Source organism: Leuresthes tenuis, unplaced genomic scaffold (genome assembly GCF_036924035.1).
Source record: "Leuresthes tenuis unplaced genomic scaffold, fLeuTen1.0.hap1 SCAF_8, whole genome shotgun sequence".
In the NCBI taxonomy this organism is placed as follows: Eukaryota; Metazoa; Chordata; class Actinopteri; order Atheriniformes; family Atherinopsidae; genus Leuresthes; species Leuresthes tenuis.
The window spans coordinates 4,483,726-4,509,868 of NW_027325362.1; the positions used below are offsets into that span (position 1 = coordinate 4,483,726).

The following is a 26,143-nucleotide window of genomic DNA, read 5'->3' on the forward strand; positions in this document are numbered from 1 at the left end:
GATTCAGCTGCTTCTTTAAGTAAAAACGAGTAGTGACGATTCTGCTGCTTCTTTAAGTAAAAACGAGTAGTGACGATTCTGCTGCTTCTTTTAGTAAAAACGAGTAGTGACGATTCTGCTGCTTCTTTTAGTAAAAACGAGTAGTGACGGTTCTGCTGCTTCTTTAAGTAAAAACGAGTAGTGACGATTCTGCTGCTTCTTTTAGTAAAAACGAGTAGTGACGATTCTGCTGCTTCTTTAAGTAAAAACGAGTAGTGACGATTCTGCTGCTTCTTTACGTAGAAACGAGTAGTGACGGTTCTGCTGCTTCTTTAAGTAAAAACGAGTAGTGACGATTCTGCTGCTTCTTTTAGTAAAAACGAGTAGTGACGATTCTGCTGCTTCTTTAAGTAAAAACGAGTAGTGACGATTCTGCTGCTTCTTTAAGTAAAAACGAGTAGTGACGATTCTGCTGCTTCTTTAAGTAAAAACGAGTAGTGACGATTCTGCTGCTTCTTTTAGTAAAAACGAGTAGTGACGGTTCTGCTGCTTCTTTTAGTAAAAACGAGTAGTGACGATTCTGCTGCTTCTTTTAGTAAAAACGAGTAGTGACGATTCTGCTGCTTCTTTAAGTAAAAACGAGTAGTGACGATTCTGCTGCTTCTTTAAGTAAAAACGAGTAGTGACGATTCTGCTGCTTCTTTAAGTAAAAACGAGTAGTGACGATTCTGCTGCTTCTTTTAGTAAAAACGAGTAGTGACGATTCTGCTGCTTCTTTTAGTAAAAACGAGTAGTGACGATTCTGCTGCTTCTTTCAGTAAAAACGAGTAGTGACGATTCTGCTGCTTCTTTAAGTAAAAAGGAGTAGTGACGATTCTGCTGCTTCTTTCAGTAAAAACGAGTAGTGACGATTCTGCTGCTTCTTTACGTAAAAACGAGTAGTGACGATTCTGCTGCTTCTTTAAGTAAAAACGAGTAGTGACGATTCTGCTGCTTCTTTTAGTAAAAACGAGTAGTGACGGTTCTGCTGCTTCTTTTAGTAAAAACGAGTAGTGACGATTCTGCTGCTTCTTTTAGTAAAAACGAGTAGTGACGATTCTGCTGCTTCTTTTAGTAAAAACGAGTAGTGACGATTCTGCTGCTTCTTTAAGTAAAAACGAGTAGTGACGATTCAGCTGCTTCTTTTAGTAAAAACGAGTAGTGACGATTCTGCTGCTTCTTTAAGTAAAAACGAGTAGTGACGATTCTGCTGCTTCTTTTAGTAAAAACGAGTAGGGACGATTCTGCTGCTTCTTTAAGTAAAAACGAGTAGTGACGATTCTGCTGCTTCTTTTAGTAAAAACGAGTAGGGACGATTCTGCTGCTTCTTTAAGTAAAAACGAGTAGTGACGATTCTGCTGCTTCTTTAAATAAAAACGAGTAGTGACGATTCTGCTGCTTCTTTTAGTAAAAACGAGTAGTGACGATTCTGCTGCTTCTTTTAGTAAAAACGAGTAGTGACGATTCTGCTGCTTCTTTTAGTAAAAACGAGTAGTGACGATTCTGCTGCTTCTTTAAGTAAAAACGAGTAGTGACGATTCAGCTGCTTCTTTTAGTAAAAACGAGTAGTGACGATTCTGCTGCTTCTTTAAGTAAAAACGAGTAGTGACGATTCTGCTGCTTCTTTAAGTAAAAACGAGTAGTGACGGTTCTGCTGCTTCTTTTAGTAAAAACGAGTAGTGACGATTCTGCTGCTTCTTTTAGTAAAAACGAGTAGTGACGATTCTGCTGCTTCTTTAAGTAAAAACGAGTAGTGACGATTCTGCTGCTTCTTTTAGTAAAAACGAGTAGTGACGATTCTGCTGCTTCTTTAAGTAAAAACGAGTAGTGACGATTCTGCTGCTTCTTTAAGTAAAAAGGAGTAGTGACGATTCTGCTGCTTCTTTTAGTAAAAACGAGTAGTGACGATTCTGCTGCTTCTTTACGTAAAAACGAGTAGTGACGATTCTGCTGCTTCTTTAAGTAAAAACGAGTAGTGACGATTCTGCTGCTTCTTTTAGTAAAAACGAGTAGTGACGGTTCTGCTGCTTCTTTGAGTAAAAACGAGTAGTGACGGTTCTGCTGCTTCTTTTAGTAAAAACGAGTAGTGACGGTTCTGCTGCTTCTTTTAGTAAAAATGAGTAGTGACGGTTCTGCTGCTTCTTTTAGTAAAAACGAGTAGTGACGATTCTGCTGCTTCTTTTAGTAAAAACGAGTAGTGACGATTCTGCTGCTTCTTTAAGTAAAAACGAGTAGTGACGATTCTGCTGCTTCTTTATGTAAAAACGAGTAGTGACGATTCTGCTGCTTCTTTAAGTAAAAACGAGTTGTGACGATTCTGCTGCTTCTTTTAGTAAAAACGAGTAGTGACGATTCTGCTGCTTCTTTTAGTAAAAACGAGTAGTGACGATTCTGCTGCTTCTTTAAGTAAAAACGAGTAGTGACGATTCTGCTGCTTCTTTTAGTAAAAACGAGTAGTGACGATTCTGCTGCTTCTTTTAGTAAAAACGAGTAGTGACGATTCTGCTGCTTCTTTAAGTAAAAACGAGTAGTGACGATTCTGCTGCTTCTTTTAGTAAAAACGAGTAGTGACGATTCTGCTGCTTCTTTTAGTAAAAACGAGTAGTGACGATTCTGCTGCTTCTTTAAGTAAAAACGAGTAGTGACGATTCTGCTGCTTCTTTTAGTAAAAACGAGTAGGGACGATTCTGCTGCTTCTTTAAGTAAAAACGAGTAGTGACGATTCTGCTGCTTCTTTAAATAAAAACGAGTAGTGACGATTCTGCTGCTTCTTTTAGTAAAAACGAGTAGTGACGATTCTGCTGCTTCTTTTAGTAAAAACGAGTAGTGACGATTCTGCTGCTTCTTTTAGTAAAAACGAGTAGTGACGATTCTGCTGCTTCTTTAAGTAAAAACGAGTAGTGACGATTCTGCTGCTTCTTTTAGTAAAAGCGAGTAGTGACGATTCTGCTGCTTCTTTTAGTAAAAACGAGTAGTGACGATTCTGCTGCTTCTTTAAGTAAAAACGAGTAGTGACGATTCTGCTGCTTCTTTAAGTAAAAACGAGTAGTGACGATTCAGCTGCTTCTTTTAGTAAAAACGAGTAGTGACGATTCTGCTGCTTCTTTAAGTAAAAACGAGTAGTGACGATTCTGCTGCTTCTTTAAGTAAAAACGAGTAGTGACGGTTCTGCTGCTTCTTTTAGTAAAAACGAGTAGTGACGATTCTGCTGCTTCTTTTAGTAAAAACGAGTAGTGACGATTCTGCTGCTTCTTTAAGTAAAAACGAGTAGTGACGATTCTGCTGCTTCTTTTAGTAAAAACGAGTAGTGACGATTCTGCTGCTTCTTTAAGTAAAAACGAGTAGTGACGATTCTGCTGCTTCTTTAAGTAAAAAGGAGTAGTGACGATTCTGCTGCTTCTTTTAGTAAAAACGAGTAGTGACGATTCTGCTGCTTCTTTACGTAAAAATGAGTAGTGACGATTCTGCTGCTTCTTTTAGTAAAAACGAGTAGTGACGATTCTGCTGCTTCTTTTAGTAAAAACGAGTAGTGACGATTCTGCTGCTTCTTTAAGTAAAAACGAGTAGTGACGATTCTGCTGCTTCTTTACGTAAAAACGAGTAGTGACGATTCTGCTGCTTCTTTTAGTAAAAACGAGTAGTGACGATTCTGCTGCTTCTTTGAGTAAAAACGAGTAGTGATGATTCTGCTGCTTCTTTAAGTAAAAACGAGTAGTGACGATTCTGCTGCTTCTTTTAGTAAAAACGAGTAGTGACGATTCAGCTGCTTCTTTCAGTAAAAACGAGTTGTGACGATTCAGCTGCTTCTTTTAGTAAAAACGAGTAGTGACGATTCAGCTGCTTCTTTCAGTAAAAACGAGTAGTGACGATTCTGCTGCTTCTTTTAGTAAAAACGAGTAGTGACGATTCAGCTGCTTCTTTCAGTAAAAACGAGTAGTGACGATTCTGCTGCTTCTTTTAGTGAAAACGAGTTGTGACGATTCAGCTGCTTCTTTCAGTAAAAACGAGTAGTGACGATTCTGCTGCTTCTTTACGTAAAAACGAGTAGTGACGATTCTGCTGCTTCTTTAAGTAAAAACGAGTAGTGACGATTCCGCTGCTTCTTTTAGTAAAAACGAGTAGTGACGATTCTGCTGCTTCTTTAAATAAAAACGAGTAGTGACGATTCAGCTGCTTCTTTCAGTAAAAACGAGTTGTGACGATTCAGCTGCTTCTTTCAGTAAAAACGAGTAGTTACGATTCTGCTGCTTCTTTACGTAAAAACGAGTAGTGACGATTCTGCTGCTTCTTTTAGTAAAAACGAGTAGTGACGGTTCTGCTGCTTCTTTAAGTAAAAACGAGTAGTGACGATTCTGCTGCTTCTTTAAATAAAAACGAGTAGTGACGGTTCTGCTGCTTCTTTTAGTAAAAACGAGTAGTGACGATTCTGCTGCTTCTTTTAGTAAAAACGAGTAGTGACGGTTCTGCTGCTTCTTTTAGTAAAAACGAGTAGTGACGATTCAGCTGCTTCTTTTAGTGAAAACGAGTAGTGACGATTCTGCTGCTTCTTTAAGTAAAAACGAGTAGTGACGATTCTGCTGCTTCTTTAAGTAAAAACGAGTAGTGACGATTCTGCTGCTTCTTTACGTAAAAACGAGTAGTGACGATTCTGCTGCTTCTTTTAGTAAAAACGAGTAGTGACGATTCTGCTGCTTCTTTTAGTAAAAACGAGTAGTGATGATTCTGCTGCTTCTTTAAGTAAAAACGAGTAGTGACGATTCTGCTGCTTCTTTTAGTAAAAACGAGTAGTGACGATTCAGCTGCTTCTTTCAGTAAAAACGAGTTGTGACGATTCAGCTGCTTCTTTTAGTAAAAACGAGTAGTGACGATTCAGCTGCTTCTTTCAGTAAAAACGAGTAGTGACGATTCTGCTGCTTCTTTTAGTAAAAACGAGTAGTGACGATTCAGCTGCTTCTTTCAGTAAAAACGAGTTGTGACGATTCTGCTGCTCCTTTTAGTGAAAACGAGTTGTGACGATTCAGCTGCTTCTTTCAGTAAAAACGAGTAGTGACGATTCTGCTGCTTCTTTACGTAAAAACGAGTAGTGACGATTCTGCTGCTTCTTTAAGTAAAAACGAGTAGTGACGATTCTGCTGCTTCTTTTAGTAAAAACGAGTAGTGACGATTCTGCTGCTTCTTTAAATAAAAACGAGTAGTGACGATTCAGCTGCTTCTTTCAGTAAAAACGAGTTGTGACGATTCAGCTGCTTATTTCAGTAAAAACGAGTAGTTACGATTCTGCTGCTTCTTTACGTAAAAACGAGTAGTGACGATTCTGCTGCTTCTTTTAGTAAAAACGAGTAGTGACGGTTCTGCTGCTTCTTTAAGTAAAAACGAGTAGTGACGATTCTGCTGCTTCTTTAAATAAAAACGAGTAGTGACGGTTCTGCTGCTTCTTTCAATAAAAACGAGTAGTGACGATTCTGCTGCTTCTTTAAGTAAAAACGAGTAGTGACGGTTCTGCTGCTTCTTTTAGTGAAAACGAGTAGTGACGATTCTGCTGCTTCTTTAAGTAAAAACGAGTAGTGACGATTCTGCTGCTTCTTTTAGTAAAAACGAGTAGTGACGGTTCTGCTGCTTCTTTTAGTAAAAACGAGTAGTGACGATTCTGCTGCTTCTTTAAGTAAAAACGAGTAGTGACGATTCTGCTGCTTCTTTAAGTAAAAACGAGTAGTGACGGTTCTGCTGCTTCTTTCAATAAAAACGAGTAGTGACGATTCTGCTGCTTCTTTAAGTAAAAACGAGTAGTGACGATTCTGCTGCTTCTTTAAGTAAAAACGAGTAGTGACGATTCTGCTGCTTCTTTAAGTAAAAACGAGTAGTGACGATTCTGCTGCTTCTTTTAGTAAAAACGAGTAGTGACGGTTCTGCTGCTTCTTTTAGTAAAAACGAGTAGTGACGATTCTGCTGCTTCTTTAAGTAAAAACGAGTAGTGACGATTCTGCTGCTTCTTTAAGTAAAAACGAGTAGTGACGATTCTGCTGCTTCTCTGTTTGTGCACAGGACTCTCAGCAGTGGTTGGGGAGGCTAATTCCTGATAAACAGAGTCTGAATGACCAGCTGAAGCAGGTCCAACAGAACAGCCTGCACCGTGAGTACAGCATGCACCGCACATGCACTCTGATGACGTGCACATGCGTCTTCTTATCGGGATGAGATTGATCTTGGGTGGGAGTTATCGGAGTTATCGGCCTTGCGGTTTGATGCTATCGTAAACTTTGGCCTGAGTACGTCGGACCAAACTGATGCAGTGTCGTGCGCTCTGTGTTGTTCAGGCGACAGTCTGTCATCTCTGCAGAAGGCTATCGAGCAGAAAGAGAGCAGCAGACAGCAGCTCAGAGAGCAGCTTGATGCTGTGGAGAGGGAGACCAGGGCCAAACTGCTGGAAATAGACGCCTTTAACACACAACTGAAGGTAATTAAGCATCAAATGAATAACCGACAACATGAGAGTAAAGTCGTGGCTGTACCCGATGGACTAATGAACAGAATCGATGCCCGTTATTAATCAGATTCAAAACCCCGTGCCTGTTAAGCGTGAGATAGACCTGCTCTTGATTTGTCCTCGTATATGTTGCTAAACTTTTTTATTTGTAGGTAATTGAATCTTTATTTAACCTTGGAAGTCATTACGAACACATCTGTATTTATAGTCTGTCTGGCGATAGGCAGTGCAATGTACGTAATGTAATACTAGCATTATGTTTTGCCAGGAAAGCACATTTTGAGTGCTTAGATCTTCACAAAACAAGCTTTTTCTAAAGATTCTTCAATGAAACGCTCAATTTCATACCTAATACTTAACTGACAGTAAGATTAAAATACACAACTAACACTTAATCCCATGTAAAGTAGCTAGAGATGCACCAATTGATCCATCAGTTTTTAGCTTGACCAGCAATGACCAGTGAACGGCCACAGAGTCGTATATATATATCATAGATATATATATATCTATAGCTATAGAAGGAGCTGTCAGCTGAATGGAGAGGTTATATCGCCAGAAACAGAGACTTTTTCCTCTAAAACCTGATCCTGTTGACGTTTTGAAAGCCAATCCCCCCCCTAAAAGTCAGAAATAGATGAGATTTGCTGTTTTCTCATTGTTTTCTCGTTGAAACTGCCCTGGAGCCCCCCGGGGGGCAGAGATACTGCAGTTTCCAACAGATTTAAAACCTAACGTTACCTTTGATAGAATAATAGAAACATGCTACATCCTTTAAGAATAAGCTGTTGGATAAAATTCAGAAGACTTTTCCCTTTCTACATTAAAACGCACATATCCAGAGTGGGGAGACACCCCCCCGAGCTGATTACCAGCAGTGTGACTACATGTAGGTCTGGGTACAAAAAGATCCTCACACTGATTTTTATTATGTGCAGCCATTTCCGGGCATAATCTCAAGAATCTCATTATTATACCACCTCGCTAGACTGGTTTGACACGAGTAGCCTCTAAATATTGAGCAAGCAGATTGATGTGTCAGGAATAACCTGCACTGTGTGTGAGACTCTCACAACGGTTCCGTCACGCCTGAAGACAGACAGCTTGTTTTATTTAGTCATTCATTACAGTTATTTTTGTGAAAACCTCTACCAACTAAAATTTGTACCCAGCTCCTAAAGCCACAGTCACAGAAACATTCATCCAGCACTTCTTTGTCTATACGCAGTGCTACGTAGGGCTTCTTCTCTGGCATCCTTAGAGTGAATTCATACAGATGTCAGTATTTTATGAATCACTTCTCCTGATACGTTCAATGAGTATAATCAGTATAATCAGTCATGATTGGTTGGTGGTGTCAGTCATATAATCAGTCATCCGAGAGGCTAAAATCTGCCGTTTTATCTACCATAAAGTCCACTGTGGCATCTAAGAATCTGAGGCGCACATCACACGGTCGAGCTGTCCGACCTGGTGTCTAAAATCATTCCACGGCTTTGGTTTTGTTCTCATTGAAGAGCGTGTGGATAAAATACCTTCAAGACGCCACGTTAGCTATTTCTAAGGCTGAACAAGGAAGGAGATGGTTGTCAATGCAAGCTGCGATAGAGTTTCTAATCCTCACCCTGTTCACGTTCAGAGGCCACGGTGCCTTCATAAGCTATCTCTTAACTGAGAGGGTGATTCACTTGTGCCTTTAAAAGTTCGTCCTTTTGTTTCCTTCAACGTCTCCTTATTAATGAACATTTGTGAATCAGATCAGAACCTCAGATGGAAGCTGTGACTGTTTCCCAGGCTGTTCGTTGAGCCAGAGAACCGGAAGATGTCCTGTTTTTGTCTGTTTATTGTTTCCCACCTGATTTAAACCTGAAGGGACATTCAACACATGTTTAACTCGAATGGTTTCCTGAAACATTGATCCTGATCCAGATAATCACAAGACGGCACAATAAGCTGTCACTGGAAAATAAATATGGGAATCAGACAGCAGCATTTCCATTGGTGCATCTCTAATGATAACAAAGAAACAGAGTTTTTTTATCTTCATGTGACATAAAGAATAAGCTGTGTTATGCTAACTGATCCGATGAACTAAACAGCCTGTTTTCCAAAATGACTTCTTAAATCGTGTCCTGTTCATTCTCCATAGCAACCATTCTCACAGCTCAGCAGTTTACTGACATGTTGAAAGTTTTAATGTTTATATCCGAGTTCTGCATCAATGTGTGTGTGTGTGTGTGTTGGTGTGTTACAGCGACTGTTTGATGGCTTTGTTTTTGGAGATAAGGAGCTGTGCACAGCTGCCAGGCAGTAGCTTCCCAGAAGGTTTAGCCAAGAAAGGACTTTGTTCCTTCACAGCTTGTTCAGAGCTTAGTTTCCGAGAGCACTTTTTGTCTCATGTTTGTTTGTGTTATTAATCCAGGACAATGAGACGAGTGAAAGAGGGCAGAATCAGCTTCAACAAGGAGAGGAGAATAACAAGGACAAGGAGGCAGGGAGAAAAGCAGAGGCCACACAATAAACTCATTTCCTGATAGCTAATCTAATCAAGTTTGCTCTTGGTTTTATTTAGTATAGAAATGATTACCCAGTGAAAGGGAAAACAGAGCCACAAGCACAACCGGCTGCATGATAACAGTTTCTGCCTTTTTCAGCCACGTCAGTCGTATAATTTACAAAACAGAGATGTGAACAATGTTTGACTTCCCTCCACCCTCCTCTCAACACCACTTCCTGTCCCTGAATTCTTATCTCGTCACACTGCTGTGTCTCATCTGTCCTCTGTACCCACTGGGACTCTTCGTCTGCAACGCTTGTTTTGCCCTTCCTCTGCTGCTCACTGTCCTTGTCGATATTCTTTTCCTGCCTCCTCAACCTGCATTTCTCACATTCATTTTCTCCCTGTGTTATTCTTTGTTTAATCCACATAATAAACCCCTCCTTCTATATTTTCTACTCCTTTTTATTTATCTCCTACACTGGCCTTTTGCTCCCATGCCAGTCTCTGTGTGAGTTCTATGCCAACCACTGTGCCAGGATAGAAGCCCTGCGACGCCAGCTTGAGGAGGAAGAGAGAGGGAGACAGGTAGAGCACACTGCCACTGCTGGACTGGGGTGGTACTGTAGCTGGGATGTACATTTTCAAATAAGACGCTATCAATTTGTGCCATAAATGGCAGACCTGGAGCAAAAGCACTTCTTACATTTGAATTGGACCTGCACTCAGATCTGTCTAAATGTTTGAAAATTGCTCAAAAGAAAAACACTGACTTCCCTCTTATCGCTTCAGACGACTTTGACACCTTTGACACTTATGAACCAGCCTTGTGAGAAGCTTGCTGTGTGGTGATATTTTGCTTTAACCCGTGTCCTGCACTCTGCTGCCCCCAGCAGGCAGATCGACGTGTTGCAGCCATAGAGGTCTCACTGTAATGCTGTATGTGGAGCACACACACACTGATTCCACTGATCTGTGTGTTCTGGTCTCACATGTCAGAGACAGTAACATCTCCTCGCTAATCCTGAACAAATGCTCTGTCAGTGCAACTCAGCATTTGTGACCAAGTGAACAAACTCAAGCTACTAACAAAGATAATATGAATATATTTAAAGTTATTTACAGTCATGTGAAAAAGAAAGAACAGTCTTTTTGTACAGGACTGTGTAAAAGTCTCGATCCACCCCTAATTTCTTTATATATTTCCAGGAAAGCAGGAAATAAATAGGCAAAAACAGAGTTTGTACAATTCTAGGCAGCTTTAAAGTGAATATCTGGTCTGAGCTCCTTTATTCTCCAACACAGCCTGAACCCTCTGAGACAAGCTTTCTGTCATTTCTTTAAGAAGTCTTCAGGAATAGTTCTCCAGGCTTCTTGAAGGACATCCCAAAGCTCTTCTTTGGATGTGGGCTGCCTTTTGTTCCGTTCTCTGTCAGATGATCCCACACTGCTTCGATAATGTTGAGGTCCGGGCTCTGGGGAGGATTCATCCCTCCATAAGACCTGTTGCCACTGATTTTCAGTCCACTTCTTGTGTCATTTGGCATAGATCAGCCTTTTCTCCCTGTTTCCCTTCCTTAAGAATGGCTTCTTGACAGCCACCCTTCCATGGAGACCATTTCTGATGAGGCTTGGGCCAACAGTAGATGGATCAGCTGAAGGTCCAGATGCATCTCTCAGGTCCTGTCAGGTCACAGCTGGATTTTTTCCTCTTTCTTAAGGACATCACTTTCAGATCCTGTTCATCTGCTGTAGATTGTTTTTTAGGCCTGACACTTCTTCTTTTGTCCTCCACTTGTCCAGTTTCCTCAAATGTTTTAAGGACACACTGCACACCATGCTGAGATATGCCAAGTTTTCAGCTAATAGCTCTTTGGGAATCACCTTGTTTCTGCAGAAATCCTTTTTTCTGTCTGTCAAACTGTGTTTTCTTTGCTGTTTTTCATAGATGCAGCTAAAGAAATGGGAACAGATGATGTGTCTTTGTGACAGGCTGCTATAAAGCACTAGTTCACCTTATGTTAAGTGCCTTTTTTAATGTTAGAATGACTCCTAAGTCAGTGCTGAGTGCTTTAACAAACAAAAAACATCAGGTACAAGGACTGAGCTGAAAATGAGTGAAAAAGCAGCCATTTGATAGACCTTCAGAAAGCCTCGAGAACTTTTGTAAGACCAGGAGAAGAAAGTGTGGCTCATTGGTGGCAAAATCTAAAGAAATATGGGGTCAAGACTTGCAGTATGATGGAAAACCTTGGGATTAAAAGAGGATAAGCCTTCTTTTTCACATGACTGTGTTTAGATAAAGAATAAAAGAAATACTCCTTCAACGTCTTTCTAAACATCCACTGGAGGTAACTAAGTTTCTCCATGCGGGCTCATTGCTCTGTTCATGGCATACAATAAGAAACTTTAACACTGACTCCACCTGCAGTTGTTACACCACAGTACTGATGACAGTGAGTCAGCAGAGCCACTCCTTACACGACTCGTGTGTATTTACTGCTTAATCTCTCTGAATGATGTCACTCTCTGCACTGAAACATATTTTTAGCTGCTTGAAAAACAGCATGAAAGAAGTTCTTACAAGTAAATATGAAGTGCACATGTGTGTGGTAACATTTAAATGTGCACATGAGACTTAACCGCTGATGTGACGGATATTCTGACATGAGGTCATTTTGCATGGTGCATGCAGCATATATACAAGCTGGTTTTTAAAGACTCTCCATGGTTAAATCGGATGTCTTACAGAGACAAACAGGTTCACTTTATACCATGACTGGTCAAAGTGTGTAAATATGGACTAAAACATCAACCGTGTGTGTGTGTGTGGGTGTGTGTGTCTACTGCACCTTGTGTGTGTGTTGTTGTGTATATATATATATATATATATGTGTGTGTTTCAGCACCTGGAACAGCTGCAGGAGTGTGTGTCAGCCGTCAGAGTGTGTCTGGCTCGGCTAGACTACATTATAAAGGTCCAAGCAACAGCCCAGCCTTCCTATCACCCGTTCTTTATGTCTTTCTCTCTTCTCTTTTGATCTTCCTCCTTTTTCTTGGCCTCTCAGTCTTTCTGAATTCAGCCCTAAAACTTCTCATCCTCTTTTTTTCTTCATCTTTTAGCGCCCCGCCTCTTCCTCTTCTCAGCTGGTGTTAGCTCACTACTTATCCAGCTGGCTAGCTGTGCTCCCGTAGCTAACACCGTAGGCCAGGTTAGCAGGTGTACCCCATCACTAGATGCCTTTTCTGTGCTTGGCTACTTTTACTTGGTTACTGCTGTGTACTGTAATGCCTCAGCCTGTACACGGCCCAGTGATGTTTCAGCCAGACAAGTAGAAGCTAGCAGAGGAGTACCAGGCTAATCTGCTCATAAAGCAGACTTCATGTGAGCGAATGTGCGTGTCTGTGTCGTCCCGTATCTCCTCCTCTTCCTGTTTCAGGCGATTTGGAGTTTTCTTTCTCTGCAGAGTTGTAGTTTGACCCCACTGTCCAAAGTCCCTTCTCTCTCTGATTGGTTTGCTTGTCTCTCAAGGTTTCCTCACATCACGGTTGTTTGGCTGAAACACGGCAGCTGCCCTGTGTTGTTATAGTAACAAGAGTGTGTTTTCTAATGGCGCAGCTGGTTGTCATGACTACACAGAACTGCCCTCTCCACTACTGCACCCCCTCCACCCACATCCCTTCTGCCTTTTATTTATTTATTTATTTGTTTACCCCTGTAACCCAAACACAGTGAGTGCCTTGTGCAAGCTCCGCCCCTTCGCCACAACCAGCGCCCTGCGTTATTTGGACTTAGTCTGCGCCGATGACATCACTTCATACTTAAAGTAAAAATCTAAAACAGCTTTTTGGTGCTTTTTTTTGCTGCAGCCATTGGGTTTACACTGAGATCGTCTTTTGTCAGCACATTTCTCCTCACTTATGGGCCACTCATAGTTTTCATAGTGGTGAAAAATGGAAGATGAAACAAAGGAACAGCGGCAAACGCAGATTGAAATGATCACTTCAGATATGAAAAGATAAATGGAAGTCCTAAGAACTTTTAAGACACAAGTAAAATCTTCTTTTAATCCGTATTTCACCACCTACTATCTCAAAAGGTCCCGATTTTGATTGCTAAAGAGAGTCATCTGCTGGCAGGTAGAGTTATGAGGGGCCAGGTTTGTATATAGATCCTTTTTTTGAGTTTTTAGGAGCTGCTGGTGTGGTGTTAAACTGTTGCGTTGACCAGCTGGAAACACGAGCTGCGCGTTGCTCCACTTTGGTCTGGAGAACATTGGTCTTGAAACAACAGATTGGTTAGAAATCTTCCAGCTTTCACTGTTGCTGCAGAGCATCACCACATCGCAGGTCTAAAACAGTCTAAATGTGTGACCCGGCTGCAGCGTTTTGCTGCTCACGCTAACAGTAAAGTCAGCCAAAGGTGGAGTCAAATACACCTTCTGGTGCACTGCGTGGTCATAAAGTGGGAATTAAAGTCGTAGATAAAGCAGTCATGGAGACAAACAAGTTATTCTATTTACTTTCTGAAATCTCTTCTGTGTTTGAAATAAAATGCTAAACTGGCTCCTCAACATGAAAAATGTCTCCACCTCGTTTTCTACGAAGGTCCTTTTCTGTGATCGATTTACCTTTTATAGCCTTGTTCAGAACATGCTTCCTTAGGCCCAGGAATTAGTTTAAATGATTAAATAAAAGGTCTTTACAGAGCCGTCAGTCTTGTCTAAAGACATTTAAATGAACAATTTCTGACCTCCAGCAGTCAAGCTGGCCACTCAGCCACTATCTGGCAACAAATTGCATCTATTAGGAAGTCATGTTGCCTCTCGGAGGGAAAACAAGCAACTTCGGTGTAACTCTGAAGAACCTTTGTTTTTCATCACTAATTTCCATTCGAGAGAAGCCTCAGCAGGGCTTTATTTGAAGGTTTCTGCCTTCGCTTACCCTGAACTCACTTAATCTCTTCATGTTTTCGGTAGTTTCTCACTCTGTTGCCTCTGCTTTCATTTCATTCCATTTCTCAAACACATGCTCAGACAGCATCCATAACCACTGATTCCTCCACTTTCTTCTTCTTCCTCACCTTTATAAACAGCATTCTTCTTCTGTGTGCCATTTATGGTGCGCAGAAAGATATAAAAGGGTCATAAAAACATACAGATTCACTCAGCAAAGCAGCTGGATACTAATTTAAAGATAGTTTTAATGATCTAATCCATCTTTTCTCACAACACCAACCAGTTTTGTGATTAAAAGCAAGAACGTTTGGCTGCAGTGGCTCAGTGTGAGGGGCGGAGCTTGCTTCGATCACCTGACTAATACAAACTTGCTGCTGCTGGTGTTGTTGTTGTTGTTGTTCTTGTTTGTTGTCGATTGGTAACCCGTAGCAACCAGCCCTCTGATCCCATTTCCTCCTCATTGCTGTTCCTTCCTGTATCCCGTGATGCTTTGCAGGAGCTGCGGGAGATCCACAGCCGGCAGCAGAGACAGAAACAGAAGGAGCTGGAGGGAGACACACACACACTGACACCACACACACACTCTCACATGCACACCCTGAGCGAGAGAAAGTCTGCCGAGCTGCAGGAGAGCGGGTAAGAATGAAACAGACGATGATCCCAAAGTAGTATTTAGGAGTGCCTGAGAAGAAATAAAGTTTTATGGCTCCTTCTTCTCAATCTGCAGGTTGTCGTCAGAGGAAGGTGTTGCCTGGAGGGATGAGGCAGGAAGTTCTGCGCCTAAAGCTCCAAGCCCCGCCTCCGTGTCTGCGCCGCACGCCTGGCTGAACAGGGTGACTCAGGAAGAGGAGGAGAGGAAGAGGAGAGGGATGGAGGAGGAGGAAGAAGAGGGCAGGAAGGTGGCTGGTTCAATAGAAGAGAAGGAGGATGAGGGCAGAAGCAAGAAGGACATGCAGGATAAACTGAACAAGCTGTTCAGCCAGCCAGCCGATCCCTGGGGCTCAACAGGTGTGTGTGATGTCGTCAGACGATGTTTTACATGACAGCGAACTACAGAAGGAAAACTTTCTGATGATTTCTGAACTTTCTGCCAGTCCGTAGTCGACTAATCGTCCCCAGACGTTAAACTTTAAGCTGCAGTGCAAACAGCCGGCCGCACACGACACAATCTTTCAAGCGATTTCAACATCGTAAAAAGTTTTCCAGGGTCAGAATGAAATCTGGAAGAATCTCACAAGAGCTGTGGCGCTCTCTCTCTTATTTCAGTTGTTTGGTTTAAGGTGGTAATAAAACCCAATCCAGCCTGTTTTAAGGTGGTCTTTCTCACTTGTTGGAGTTATGAAAAGTACGAAAAGGGGTTTTCAACCAAATACGTGTGTTGTGCAGCTGTGGCTAAAAGCTGCTTATCGGGCGACTTCATTGTTGTTAAGAGTTTCCACCAGGTGCATGATGGGAAATAATCTCAGAAAAATCTGGTTGTGTTCTTGCAAATAGTGGCCCTGCAAGATCTTGAGTCTGTGACATAAAACTGAGTGGCATTGTCTTTAGATTGGTTTTTTAGAAATAATGAATTAAAAATAAGTGTGTGTGAGCCACAAAGAACCTTTAAAACCCTGAAAATGAAAGCACCACGGCCCGGTTTTCTCCTAAAGCGCGACACTTCGCTCTTAACTCTCTGAAAGATGCTGCACTGAACCGCTGAAAAGGTTCCTTCGTTAAGGAAAATGTTAATTCAACTGCTGCATGATAAAATCCAGTTTCCAGAGAGACTCTTCATATCTTTGTCCTCCTCCCACACAACCAAGAGTGAAGTCCTTCAGAGGGCTGCTCGTGTGCATAAAACATCCACAAAAACAGAAAACTCGATATGATGGAGAAAGATCTGATCTATGATCATATTTAGTGCAGATAAAAGCTGTTAGAAAGCTGTTAAACCCTGAAAACCATCGGCCCATAAACAGAGAAATATGTTACTTACAGGCTACGTTAGGGTTGAAATAAACAGTAAAACAATTAAAATCCAGCCACAAATAACAATGAAAATAGATAGTAAAACTGGCTCGAACTGATAGATAAATACAAATATCCAGGGCACCCCTGCAGGTATTTTTGGCGCAGCCTTTGCTCTTCTTGGTGTTATTATGCGTTATGAAATGCTCATCTTAAGCGTGTCCAATAGGTTCTCCCAGTCAGGGCGTATAACCCCTTTGTGCTTTGTGCAGATGGCCCCACGTGTGGCTTACACCTGTATTTGTTCCGTTTATTGTTTCTTCACAGTGGAGAAGGGCCCGGTTCCCAGTCTGTTTGACCAGAAGGCGCCGACCAGCAGCTTCGAGCAGCAGCAGCAGCCGCCTGTTAAGGTGGTCTACTACAGAGCTCTGTATCCGTTTGATGCTCGCAGCCATGATGAGATCAGCATCGCTCCTGGGGATGTAATCATGGTACGTAGTTTGAATTAGACTTCGTATCCGTCCACCCCACACAGAAACGGCCCATCAGAACCAGCATTCATGTGTTGTGTGAACAGATATTTTGTGTCGTTGCGTTAAATCCTCCTGAAGTCAGTTTGTGTGTGAATGACTGGCTGTTTCTTTTGACTATCTCTTCTCTCTTCTGCTGTGCGAACTGAAGGTGAAGGGGGAATGGGTAAGTTGTTGCCCCCTGTTGTGCTTCCATCAGTCTCAAGCCAAACATTCATGTCATCCATGTTGGTTCATTTTCCATCGGGTGAATGTCTGTCATCACATCTGATCTGGAAATGCTGCTACACTTGATTTGTTTTAGGAAAAAGTCTCGAGCCGCCCACCATTTCATCACATTTTGCTTCCAAGCAGCCAGACTTTCTTATAATCTTTTAAAAAGGTCTTGAGCAACAGTTCTTCAGGCTCTCTGAAGGTCTTTCAAAGTTTTTCTTTGGAAATTTGCTAATTTTTTACTGATTTTCCGTCCAGTCCAGGATTGTGTTTAACCCACTTAATATTGATCTATGAATAATTGTTGTGTCGACACATAACAGAGAACTTAGAAGAGTTAAAAGAAGCCATTTTAAATTAGATCTTTAGGCACTTTGTTACCAGCAGCCTGTCACAAAGACACATCATTTGTTCCCATTTCTTTAGCTGCATCTATGAAAAACAGCAAAGAAAACACAGTTTGACAGACAGAAAATAGTATTTCTGCAGCAACAAGGTGATTCCCAAAGAGCTATTAGCTGAAAACTTGGCATATCTCAGCATGGTGTGCAGTGTGTCCTTAAAACATTTGAGGAAACTGGACAAGTGGAGGACAAAAGAAGAAGTGTCAGGCCTAAAAAACTATCTACAGCAGATGAACAGGATCTGAAAGTGATGTCCTTAAGAAAGAGGAAAAAATCCAGCTGTGACCTGACAGGACCTGAGAGATGCATCTGGACCTTCAGCTGATCCATCTACTGTTGGCCCAAGCCTCATCAGAAATGGTCTCCATGGAAGGGTGGCTGTCAAGAAGCCGTTCTTAAGGAAGGGAAACAGGGAGAAAAGGCTGAGCTATGCCAAATGACACAAGAAGTGGACTGAAAATCAGTGGCAACAGGTCTTATGGAGGGATGAATCCTCCCCAGAGCCCGGACCTCAACATTATTGAAGCAGTGTGGGATCATCTGACAGAGAACGGAACAAAAGGCAGCCCACATCCAAAGAAGAGCTTTGGGATGTCCTTCAAGAAGCCTGGAGAACTATTCCTGAAGACTCCTTAAAGAAATGACAGAAAGCTTGTCTCAGAGGGTTCAGGCTGTGTTGGAGAATAAAGGAGCTCAGACCAGATATTCACTTTAGAGCTTGTTAGACGTGTACAAACTCATACACTGTATTTATATTTATGTTTGACCATGTTTCAGTTAATTATTTCCCCTTCTGTTCCTGGAATTATATAAAGAAATGAGGGGTGGCTCAAGACATTTAAACTACTGTGGGTAATATGGAAAGCTATAGATCCTACTACAGCTACTACCAGAGAAATGCTTCACAGCTGGACCTCCATCTAAGAATAAGTTATCTCACTTTAAGCTGCTTTGTGAAAGTATTTTTGGTCCCATTAACAGCTCCATTAAAAAAAACTACAAAAATGAAGGTTTCCCAGCTGAAGTTTGTCCACGCTCATAATGAAACATAACACCTTACTTTACCTTCCTGGTCCCCATGCTTGGCAGGGTTAGCTTTATGATTACTGTCACATCTGTCAGCTTATAGAAGACTTACTAACTTCGCTGTTAGAGTGAAATGAAGCTCCTTTAAAGTGGCATACAGGTTTCACAGTGATGTTGTTTACTGAGCAAAGACCTTAAGATTTACGGTGTAATTGTTTGCCCACGTTATGTGTAAGAGACATGTTATATACCTTCATAGCACACCTCTCTTGAGTATAAATGGGCTAGATCTACTTCCTGGAATTCAGGTCTAAACAGCAGCTCCTGTCGCGCTTTTCTTGTTGTTTCCACCATTGTTCTGTTCAACCATAAGTACGAACACACCCGTCTTTGTGAGCTACCTTGGACGCTTCAGCTCTGTTCTAATGCTGCCCTCTCTGCTCTGACAGGTGGATGAGTCCCAGACCGGCGAGCCCGGCTGGCTGGGAGGTGAGCTCAGGGGCCGGACCGGTTGGTTTCCTGCCAACTATGCAGAGCGGATACCTGACAGCGAAGCTCCGATCAGCCTGCGTTCCACAGCGTCAGTCACGCCCACCTCAGCCCAGCAGCCTTTAACCACACCCCCTCCAGCCCCTGGACACGCCTCCTCCACCTCATCTGTCAACAGTAACTGGGCGGACTTCAGCACCACGTAAGCCCGTCTGATGTCACCATGTCAAAGATAAATCGGCAGCAGCAGCAAATCTAAATAACCTGTGTCCGTATTTCCAGTTGGCCCTCGAACACAGCCAGCCAATCAGACAGTGAGGGATGGGACGCGTGGCCAACCTCCTCAGCCAATCAGAACCCATCTCTAAGCGTTCCTTCAGCGCAGCTACGGCAACGCTCTGCCTTCACACCTGCTACTATGACGACGGGCTCCTCTCCCTCCCCTGTTCTAGGACAGGTAATAAAACTAGGCTTTAAACTGGAGCTAGAATCAGCTTTCCAGCTGGAAATCGTGGTGTTAGTGATATTTCCCAGCTGCTCCACACCGACAGCTGTACTGAGCTGTGATGTTGGCTGTCTGTCTGTCAGGGAGAGAAGGTCGAAGGTCTTCAAGCTCAGGCTTTATATCCCTGGAGAGCTAAGAAGGACAACCACCTCAACTTCAACAAAAACGAGGTAGAAATCAAGTGGTTTTTGACGACATCTCATTTTAATCCAAGAGTTGCTCATATTTTTGATATTTTTGTGAATGTTATAAAACAGATAATAACAGTGTTGGAGCAGCAGGACATGTGGTGGTTGGGCGAACTTCAGACCGGTCAGAGAGGCTGGTTCCCCAAAAGCTACGTCAAGCTCATCTCGGCCAACATGACGGCCCCCGCTGTTGCTGCAGCACGCAGCAAAACCACTAGGTAGGTCAAACACGTGGAGTGACATACTGACCGGCCCGAAACAATGATGTCTGGCAGATCTGTTTAGTTATTAGTCTCCACAGTAACGGTGCTGCTCTTTGGTGTTGGTGACATCATTTGCAGCCAGAGTGTGACTAAAGGAGCGACCGATCTGTGAAGGAAACGTAGCGGTTCCTGTTATTTCTTGGTATCTGAAATGATTACCAAGCAGCCAGAGGCCTCATAGCAACCCTGCTGACTAACATGTACCTCCCCTGAAATGTTATAAAGCCAACATCGTTCCACCTACCTGTAGAAATACCTTATTTACAGAGAACACGCTGCTTTGAAACACAGCACCAGTCAGTTCAACAGACTCCTTCTGTGTTCGATGCAGTGCTTTCTGCAACACAAACACACCGGCAGAAGCCATATATGTCGGATCTGCCTTGATCTGACGCCGACACTGTGGCTACTGGGACGTTTCTGGCTCATTTCTAATCAGGAGGCAGAATATTGATGTGACACCCAGCCGCCTTCATTGTGCCTCAGAAGTTAGAATTCTAAACTCTTAGTCAAGCTTTCCTGATTGTATTTAATTAGTTAATTAATTAATTGTGTAGTTATTTGAGTATTTAGTTGAGAAAGACATGGTTTTAATATAAAAGGAAACTTTAAAAGTGGAAAATGAAGTCCGGAACAACTCATCTGCACTCTGTTTCGGACTTTCAGGTCACACGGTTCATAAATGAGTCGTATATAAGCCCACATGCCTCCACTGACCATCATATACCGGACAAATAAAGTCCACTTGCTGCTCTGTTTAAAGGGGAGATTTAGATTTAAATGTCATGTGATCTTTCAAGCCAATCACAGGCCAGTTCCTTAGTTTTCTTTCATGCTTTGCAGGCAGGCTGAACCATCAGGTTGGTTTCTTAAATCACTTTATTTTGTCCCTGTCCCTCTTAGTGAATCTGGGATATCGGACAGCCCACCCAATGGAAAACGTCCGTCCCCTTCCCCGACAAAACCCTCTGAGTCTGGAGAAGGTAACGCATGTGAACACGCACAGCAAAGCAAACTCTCCTCAAACAGCTGGTTTACACACGCTGGTTTCCTGCAGAATATGTGGCCATGTACACCTATGAGAGCAGTGAACAGGGGGACCTGAGTTTCCAGCAAGGAGACATCGTCGTGGTGACCAGGAAAGAAGGGGACTGGTGGACGGGCATGGTGGGCGGGAAGACCGGAGTCTTTCCGTCCAACTACGTCAAACCTCGCGATTCGGCGTCAGAGGTGAGAGCTCATTTCAAAGTGAGTCTGGATCGGAGCGTGGCAGAAATCTCTGTAATGACTGTTATTTTCTGTCTGTAGGCGCTGGGACCAGCAGGGAAGACGGGAAGTCTTGGGAAGAAACCAGGTGAGTCTTCACTAACCTTTAAGTTCTCTGTTGTTGCTGCACTTCCAACCGTGTGAACTCAGTTCTGTTTTATAAAAATGTCTGAAGCTGACAGCTGTTCGATCATTTTAATTCACCTCGTCTTTAGTAGTTTGAATTATAGTGAACAGAACTTGGCTGATTTGTGTTTAAACCTAAAACAGAGGCGTTCAGGTGATGCAGAAGCAGAACTAACTGCGTCTTCTTCTGCTTTTTCAGAGATCGCTCAGGTGATCGCCCCCTATAATGCGACAGGAGCTGAACAGCTGACGTTAGCTCCAGGGCAGCTTATCCTCATCAGGAAAAAGAACCCAGGCGGCTGGTGGGAGGGCGAGCTCCAGGTACACAAACCCAAGTATTTGTGGACAAACATGTTGTATTCGCATGTATTAGATCAGTGAGGTGGAGGATGATCTGTGTCAGAGCAGAACATGAAGACATCTGCTGTTTCTCCTCAGGCTCGAGGGAAAAAACGTCAAATTGGTTGGTTTCCAGCCAATTATGTGAAGCTGCTGAGTCCCAGCACCAGCAAGACGACTCCCACAGAGCCCACCCCCCCGAAGCTGACTCCAGCCAACACCGGTACAGAGACGCACTCACAGTTCATCACGAAACATGCTGCGAGGGCTGCAGGCTGAAGTTGAATTTGAAATGAGATTTAAAATGTGATAAAAACATCGTAACACAAGGCGAAAAGTTGTTTTTTCCTGTTCTTTACGTGATAATGAAAGAGTTTGTTGTGTCTGTGTTGTGTTTGTTATCCGTCTCCTGTGGAAGCTCTGTGTCAGGTCATCGGCATGTACGACTACGTGGCCCAGAACGACGACGAGCTGGCCTTCCAGAAGGGTCAGGTGATCACGGTGCTCAACAAAGACGACTGTGATTGGTGGAAAGGAGAGCTCAATGGGAGGGAGGGTCTGTTTCCTAGCAACTACGTCAAAATGACCACAGACACTGACCCGAGCACGCAGTGTGAGTACAAGCAAGCACAAGCACCTGTAGCGCTGGCTACACGTACAGAATGTGCCACAGTGGACATACTAACATGCTCTCAGTTTGAATACAAAGTAGTGTAACACAAACGCACACACAGAGACACACACACACCCCAGAGCCAGGTGTGGAGATGCTGTCCCTCTCTCAGCCTTTGACCCCGACTGGTTTCACCTTCCACCGTGACACTCCTTTGGGCCTCTTTGATAACGTCCCAGTCATGCACCACCTCTGGGTGGTGTCTGTGTGTTTGTATGCCGTGCACGTGCACGTGCACGTGCACGTGTGTGTCTGTTTGCATGTGTCAGTGTAAAAATGCCTCCCTTCTTCCCGCATGTGTTCCCACAGCATGATCCACCATAGACTTTGAGTTTCTTGAGCGAGGCAGAGACACAACAGGCAAAGGAGCATTTATTCACTTCTGTGCCGTTAAAACGCATCATTCAGAATATTTTAATGCGCACAAATAAGAACATATGAACAAATTATGTAGGATTCAACTGTGATTTAGCCTTTATTTAGTCGGAATCGTGTTGTCGGGGGGATTTAGCCACAGATTTCATGTCTACAATAAAGAAAAAATGACTCATGGGTCACTCGAGTCATCACTTGTCTATTATCAAAAGTTCAACAAATACAAGATATCCTTTTCTTTCTCTGAGCTCTCCTGCATTTTATTTTCAGCATAACTCAAGTCCTTAAATTTGGGTTTTTAAATCAAACCTTGAATCAATAAAATGTGGCTGAAAATCGCTTTAAAATCCAAAGAGTTTAACTTTCTGTAAAGTAAAGAAATGCACCAAATCCTGATATCAAAAGAGCTTTATCCACTGCCGTTTGGTTAATTTAGCCGCATTTATCACTTAAACTACCCTCATCCCCTGCCAGACTGAGGTGGACAGGTTATCTTCAGAGAATTACACCACCACACACTTCTAGTGGGTCATCAGACATGATTAAGAGGGATTATCTGGGGTTATATTTGGAATATCCTTCAAAATGCACTTTTAAACAATCCGTTATTAGTCTTTCCTGGTAATAAATTAACAGATTGATTGTATTTTATTGCCCTAAAATTAATAAACTGGTTTGTGTTTTGAATTTGTAGCATTAATATACCGATTTAATAATTTAGCTGCTGTTCCTGAGCGTGTTAGCAGAGAAAATTTACGAATATTTAAGAAAATACCTGTAAAAAGAAGAGTTTGAGACGCAATCCAAAGCTGTTGGTTTCACATGTTCAGTGGACACAAATGAAACCTTATATTTAAGAATATAATAAAGAAAAAGACTCTGGGATGGGATTCAAAATGCAATTTAAAAAAAACAAAACAGGGATTTCTGTTTATTTTGACTTTTATTTCACTGCAGACAGTATGAACTCAAGATATTCAAGTTTTTTTCTCGTAGATTTAGTTTAATTTGTTAATATTTGCATTTCAGACCTGCAGCATATTCCAGAAAAGTTGGGACGGGGGTGAAATAGGGCCGTTTATGAGCTCAACAGATGCTTTTGACCTGATTCTTTAAGGAGGGAAGAGGATCAAATGTGTGAAAGATGGGAAGGGATTTGCATATTTCTCCCTCTACAGCAGGGATGTCCACATCCGATCCTCGAGGGCAGCTGTCCTGCAGGTTTTAGATGTTTCCCTGCTTCAACACACCTGATTCAGATCAGTGCATCATTAGCAGGTTTGAGCATAACTTAACAATCTTTAGATTGTTGTTCAGGTGTGTTGAAGCACATCTAAAACCTGCAGGACATCCCTGCTCTACAGTGTAGGAAATCAAAACCATTCAAGGAATCAGGAGGAATTTCAGTGTGAAAAGGACAAGGAAGCAAGCTTAAGCTGGACACCCACGACCTCTGACCCCTCAGACGGTGCTGCATCAAGAACCGTCATTCATCAACAGCTGATAGAAGCACATGGACAAGGGATTACTGTGGAAACCTTTGTCAAGCACTACAATATGTCGTGTAAATGCCACTTCAATCTTTACTGTGCAGAAAAGAAGCCTGATGTTCACCTCGTCCAGAGGCGGCGTCCACTTCTCTGGGCTCGGAGGCATCTGGGATGGTAACGTGTGTTGTGCTCAGACCGATCAGTATTAGGAGCATCCAGACTGCTGTCAGCAACCAGTCCCTGCTGCCAGGCTCTGTGATGGTATCAGTTGTATCAGTGGCCTTTGCAAAGCCCATGTCCACTTCTATGATGGCAGCATTAATGCAGAAAGGTTCATTGAGATTTTGCCTTCGAGACCAAAGTATGGGACATCTTTCCCAGAGACATCCATGCATTTTTAAACAAGACTATGTATGTCCACATTTTGCACACATTACAAAGGCATGGCTGAGGAAGAAGAGACATGACTGAGGAAGAGGAGACATGGCTGAGGAAGAAGAGACATGGCTGAGGAAGAGGAGACATGACTGAGGAAGAGGAGACATGACTGAGGAAGAGGAGACATGGCTGAGGAAGAAGAGACATGGCTGAGGAAGAGGAGACATGACTGAGGAAGAGGAGACATGTCTGAGGAAGAGGAGACATGGCTGAGGAAGAAGAGACATGGCTGAGGAAGAGGAGACATGACTGAGGAAGAGGAGACATGACTGAGGAAGAGGAGACATAACTGAGGGAGAAGAGGCATGGCCGAGGGAGAAGAGGCATGGCCGAGGGAGAGGAGGCATGGCCGAGGAAGAGGAGGCCTGGCCGAGAAAGAGGAGACATGGCCGAGGAAGAGGAGACATGGCCGAGGAAGAGGAGGCATGGCCGAGGAAGAGGAGACATGGCTGAGGAAGAAGAGACATGGCTGAGGAAGAGGAGACATGACTGAGGAAGAGGAGACATGACTGAGGAAGAGGAGACATAACTGAGGGAGAAGAGGCATGGCCGAGGGAGAGGAGGCATGGCCGAGGAAGAGGAGGCCTGGCCGAGAAAGAGGAGACATGGCCGAGGAAGAGGAGACATGGCCGAGGAAGAGGAGGCATGGCCGAGGAAGAGGAGACATGGCTGAGGAAGAAGAGACATGGCTGAGGAAGAGGAGACATGACTGAGGAAGAGGAGACATGACTGAGGAAGAGGAGACATAACTGAGGGAGAAGAGGCATGGCCGAGGGAGAGGAGGCATGGCCGAGGAAGAGGAGGCCTGGCCGAGAAAGAGGAGACATGGCCGAGGAAGAGGAGACATGGCCGAGAAAGAGGAGACATGGCCGAGGAAGAGGAGGCATGGCCGAGGAAGAGGAGACATGGCCGAGGAAGAGGAGACATGGTCGAGGAAGAGGAGACATGGCCGAGGAAGAGGAGACATGGCCGAGGAAGAGGAGACATGGCCGAGAAAGAGGAGACATGGCCGAGGAAGAGGAGGCATGGCCGAGGAAGAGGAGACATGGCCGAGGAAGAGGAGACATGGTCGAGGAAGAGGAGACATGGCCGAGGAAGAGGAGACATGGCCGAGGAAGAAGAGGCATGGCCGAGGAAGAAGAGGCATGGCCGAGGAAGAGGAGACATGGCCGAGGGAGAAGAGACATGGCTGAGGAAGAGGAGACATGGCTGAGAAAGAGGAGACATGGCTGAGGAAGAGGAGACATGGCTGAGAAAGAGGAGACATGGCTGAGGAAGAGGAGACATGGCTGAGAAAGAGGAGACATGGCTGAGGAAGAAGAGGCATGTCTGAGGAAGAGGAGACATAACTGAGGAAGAGGAGACATGACTGAGAAAGAGGAGACATGACTGAGGAAGAGGAGACATGACTGAGGAAGAGGAGACATGACTGAGGAAGAGGAGGCATGACTGAGGAAGAGGAGACATAACTGAGGAAGAGGAGGCATGACTGAGGAAGAGGAGGCATAACTGAGGAAGAGGAGGCATGACTGAGGAAGAGGAGGCCTGCCTGCGGTCCTGACCTGAATTCAGCTCTGAAAAATGAAATGACCCCGTGCTGCACAACTTAAAACCCGTTTCTGGGAAATCTAGAGGGATGGTGTTATTACAAAGTAGTTAAAACTTTACTCTTCCATCTTTTCTTGGAATGTGTTGCAGGCCTGAAACGCAGAAATGGATGTTTATGAACAAATGAAACGGGATAGATGAGTTAATGTCTCGGGTTCATACCGTCTGAACTTAGCTAAAAGTGCAATAAAATGGAAGCTTCTCTGTGTTTCTCTGTGACAGCCACAGCTTTTAGGCCCGCTCTAGATGCTCTTCTTCTATGCTGCGATACACCGCACCTCCACACTCTCTGTCTTGCTGCAC

The 26,143-nt window shown here is 43.3% G+C and overlaps 1 protein-coding gene across 2 annotated transcripts in view; it reads left to right on the forward strand.

Annotated features, from left to right (window-relative positions):
* Positions 1-26,143, forward strand: part of itsn1 (intersectin 1 (SH3 domain protein)) — a 55,879-nt gene that overhangs the window by 14,266 nt on the left and 15,470 nt on the right. For both annotated transcript variants that reach the window (XM_072390546.1, XM_072390547.1), the window contains exons 16-30: positions 6,061-6,148; positions 6,333-6,472; positions 14,454-14,593; positions 14,685-14,965; positions 16,235-16,398; positions 18,530-18,771; positions 18,852-19,026; positions 19,158-19,244; positions 19,332-19,480; positions 20,429-20,508; positions 20,583-20,755; positions 20,834-20,879; positions 21,117-21,238; positions 21,356-21,479; positions 21,675-21,869. In XM_072390546.1, the coding sequence (XP_072246647.1) occupies positions 6,061-6,148; positions 6,333-6,472; positions 14,454-14,593; positions 14,685-14,965; positions 16,235-16,398; positions 18,530-18,771; positions 18,852-19,026; positions 19,158-19,244; positions 19,332-19,480; positions 20,429-20,508; positions 20,583-20,755; positions 20,834-20,879; positions 21,117-21,238; positions 21,356-21,479; positions 21,675-21,869 (2,206 nt within the window). The remainder of the gene's footprint in view (positions 1-6,060; positions 6,149-6,332; positions 6,473-14,453; positions 14,594-14,684; positions 14,966-16,234; positions 16,399-18,529; positions 18,772-18,851; positions 19,027-19,157; positions 19,245-19,331; positions 19,481-20,428; positions 20,509-20,582; positions 20,756-20,833; positions 20,880-21,116; positions 21,239-21,355; positions 21,480-21,674; positions 21,870-26,143) is intronic.